Source organism: Manduca sexta, unplaced genomic scaffold (genome assembly GCF_014839805.1).
Source record: "Manduca sexta isolate Smith_Timp_Sample1 unplaced genomic scaffold, JHU_Msex_v1.0 HiC_scaffold_2171, whole genome shotgun sequence".
In the NCBI taxonomy this organism is placed as follows: Eukaryota; Metazoa; Arthropoda; class Insecta; order Lepidoptera; family Sphingidae; genus Manduca; species Manduca sexta.
The window spans coordinates 22,776-26,785 of record NW_023593109.1 but is presented as its reverse complement, the minus strand read 5'-3'; the positions used below and the strand labels follow the sequence as shown (position 1 = coordinate 26,785).

General features: G+C 36.5%; 1 protein-coding gene across 1 annotated transcript; it reads left to right on the top strand.

Annotated features, from left to right (window-relative positions):
- The first annotated feature begins 1,931 nt into the window (after positions 1-1,931).
- On the top strand, positions 1,932-2,921 carry LOC119191975 (mpv17-like protein). Its single transcript, XM_037445825.1, has 2 exons — positions 1,932-2,048; positions 2,585-2,921. Exons 1-2 carry the CDS (start codon positions 2,015-2,017, stop codon positions 2,806-2,808), a joined length of 258 nt encoding a protein of 85 aa, XP_037301722.1. The 5' UTR covers positions 1,932-2,014; the 3' UTR covers positions 2,809-2,921.
- Positions 2,922-4,010: the final 1,089 nt, after the last annotated feature.

Genomic DNA, 4,010 nt, shown 5'->3' with positions numbered 1-4,010 from the left:
ACGGCAATTTTGCAATACCTACGCATTCAATACGTCGACCAGTATAAGACATTAAATACTTAGTTGTTTTGGACAACACTACTTCCTTAAAATATTTAAAATACGTTCGTTCGGAAATCGCAGTAACAGCTGACCCGCTATCAACCTGAAACCTGATCCGTTTCCCTAGAACAGTGACAACCTCTGTCATTGGTTCACCATTATAGGTGCGAATATTATACAACTCACCGTCATCCCCGCTAGTGATCTCATGTGCCAAGAAATTATTTTTTACACATGCGACGCAAATGCCCCTTAACGTTGCACTTTTTACATTTATAGGTAGCGAATCTACATTGAGTTGAAGAATGATTTTAAAACCGCAAAACCGAACACAACAGTTTAACACTAGAATTATTTTTTGGCGTCGATCTTGAGTATTTGATCGTTGTTAGACGGTGCCTTTCCGGGACCGTTGATGCTAAGGCGCCTGCACGCGCACACCGCATCCTCTCTGCTAACTCCACCGCTTTTCCTAGCGTTAAACTCTTTGGATCTTGAGCAAATAGTTTTTCACGCTCCGTTCCAGGTAGCATTGCCATTACAAAATGGTCCCGTAATGCTTCCTCCACGTTTAAAATCCACAGTTTGCCGATAGTCCACGCAATCTCGCCGCCCATTGGTGATAGGTTTCTCCCTCGACTTGGATTGCTGAATAAAATTTATACCTCTCGTGAAAACCACACACTTGGGGCACAAAATGCCCGTCAGAAGACCCAATATGTCATCGAACGGGATGGAAATGAGTTCTTTCGGTAAGGCCAAATTCGCAGCAAGCTTGTACGTGGATTCCTTGAGTGCGCTTAATAAAATAGCACGCCGTTTGGATCCTGAAGCATCGGTAGCTTCAGAGACGTCATTTGCGACGAACCATTGTAGCAACCGTCCCTTGTATTCTGGCCAAGTTTGCAAATTGTGGTCGAAGGTCGTAAGAATACCAAATGTTTGAGCCATATTTTCGTAAATACACTTTTTACGAGAATATTGAGTAAAACCTCGTCGCCAATGTTAAATATGTAATTATTTAATGCAAACTCGTTGACAGTCAATAACGCACTGACGTCTTTATTGTGACAGGTCTAAACCTGCCAGTCATATATATAACAATAACCTAATTACAAAATCTGTCTGATCATTAAAGTTAGTGACGTGTCGGAGTGCGACGATTAGCGTCAAAGTACAAAAACGTACATCTTTACTAATAAAATATCAGTATCACGATTTTACGCGTCATCATATCTTTAACGTAATGGTTTTGTCTAAGTATTTTTATATGGAAACTAAACAGCGCCTCATGAGCATAATGGGAACCAGTGATGAAGCGTCCATACAATTCGATTCCTACCGGCTTCCCTTTAAAGTTTATTTTCGATTGTCTTAGCTTTTGTTTACTGTCAAATTAGCGGCTATATGTTAGCTTATGTAATTTCTTTTTACCTCGGAATACCTTTTGAAAAATTTCACCCTGCGCCACTGATGGGAACTAAAATACGGCAGCGTGACATCCGCGCGTATAAACTTCGAACAGTAAACTCAAAATGTATGGGAATCGGCAGGACGAATTTGTTTTTTCACGTATATTATTGTCAACTATCGAGAAATTCGTAAACGTTAGTTTACTCGATACAAATACTATACAATGCGTAAATTTCTGCTAAGGGTATTTTATGCCTAAGCAATATTTGAGGTCATTTTATTTTGTATCGCCATTTATGATCGTGGCCCTGACTGTAAAAAATTTAATTAATGCATCGTTTTATACCAAAAACACCTAGATTACTAATATTTTATTTACTAAACATTTACAAAATTTACATTTATTGATATCCCATTTCCTACTGCCATTGACTCTATCTGTATTATGATCATTTCTTACGTTAATCTATTTTATTCCAGGTACAAATTCTTAGACAGCAGATTTGCTGGGAACGCGCTAAAGGTAGTGGCGACAAAAGTGTCTGCTGATCAGTTTCTCATGACTCCTGTTTTGCTGGCTACATTTTTTACCCGTAAGTTACTTTAATATAGATTGAAAACTAGGATAAATTAGACAGATGTCAAATAACATATTTATTTATTTAATATTTGGGAAACAAACAGAAAATATCAAATATAAATAATTAAAGAATATGTTACAGAATCCAGCGAAGTAGAGTATGTGCAGGTAGAGATTAAGAAAACTTATCTAGAATTAGTATAGGGAGGAGATGCCTTACACAATTAACTTTATCTCTACCCTGTAATCAATGGCAAAGTCAATCCTAGTGTATTGGGTGGAAATGCATTATATATTAATATTATCTCTATCCTGGTAGCATTGAAGATGCTTCAATAGAGCTGGTGTTAATTTTAATTAAGTTCCAATTGAATTTCAGCCAACGATATACTTTTGCTGTTGTGCTCCTCGATGGTAGAGCAAAGATTTCAGAATCATATCGACGATGATCGTTTACCAGTTATATACAAAACATCTCTACTAAACTCTACCTCACATAAAAAAATGTATTGTACATTTAAACAAATAAAGTACAATTTCCTTTAACAGTCTTGGGAGTGTTAGAGCGAAGAGAGGACGTATTTGAGGAACTTCGTGAGAAGTACTGGAAGACGTTTATCGCGAACCAGACGTTCTGGATACCGGCGCAAACCATCAACTTTTTCTTCATGCCTCCACATTTGCGCGTGGTGTACGTGGCGTCCACCTCGTTCATATGGATCAATGTGTTGTGTTTCATAAAACGACAGAAATCTGAGAAGCAGCTTGAATAATGTGAATAATTTTTTTGCATTTATTGATAGTCTAAGATTAATAGTAGGTAGTAGGTACAATGTAATCGGGTGTAAGAGTCAAATATTAAGTTTACAGAGGTGAAGATTGTATTAGAAAAATCTTGTTTGAAATCTCTGATTCCCTATTCTTTTCTTTTCCTTCGCAATATCAATTGTTTAGGATTTTATTTGGTCAAATATAACATTACTCAGCTCTATCTTTTTTGTTATCGTATTTGTTGTGATTTTGTATTCTCTTGTTTTTCAAAATGCTTCCACCAATTTGTGTAGTACCTGCATGTGTGACTTCGAATAATGTGACGTATGTTTAAATCTATTGAATAAATCTGTATTTCGTATACAAATGTGTTTATTTTATATACGTCTAACTAATATTATAAATGCAAAAGTTGTGAGTGTTTGGATGTTTGTTAAAAGTAAAGCAGAAACAGCTGAATGGATTTGCATGAAATTCGGTACATGGGTAGATCATGTCCTTTGTTAGAACATAGGCATCTTTATCCCGGTAATTTGCACCCATGGGAAATAAAGGACTTTTTTAAATCTGATTTTAAGTAGATGACGCTGGCGTCGTATAGATGGCGCTGTTAAACTATGTTTTAATGACCTTTGTAGCGGGAAAGGCTTTTCATACGAGCAAAGGCACAACTATCACCTAGTGTATAATAAAACAATGGCTAAATTTGTGAACATTTATACTATCCCTCTAAGGTATCGATGGAATAAACCTTGAAATCTCGATTACTTTCGACACTATGATTTTATTATTATAGACCGTTACATAATGAAAATACAATTAATAACACTAAAATTTGTAATATTTTTATTACCGTGCTTGGATGCGCCATTCTACAGGATTACTCACGGTAAAACTTTACAGGCTGACCTTTAAGTCCGATAAATAATCCTGCCCTTGGATTTCTTCCAGCAGTCGTTTCGTCTTTAAATAAGCTCCGTTCAAGTATTGCGTAACGCAATTTGCGGAGGAAGGGGGGGTCTAGTGAAAAATCTTCAAAAATTGCATTAAGTAATATTTGAACGGCCCCTAATGCTAGAATTAGGAAACGATATTACCACATGTTTTCAATGAATAATCTGCCAATCTCGGCCAAAGAATCCACTGGACCAAGGTAAAGTGATTTAGGTTAGATGTTTCCAATATATCAAATAATCTCAAGCAC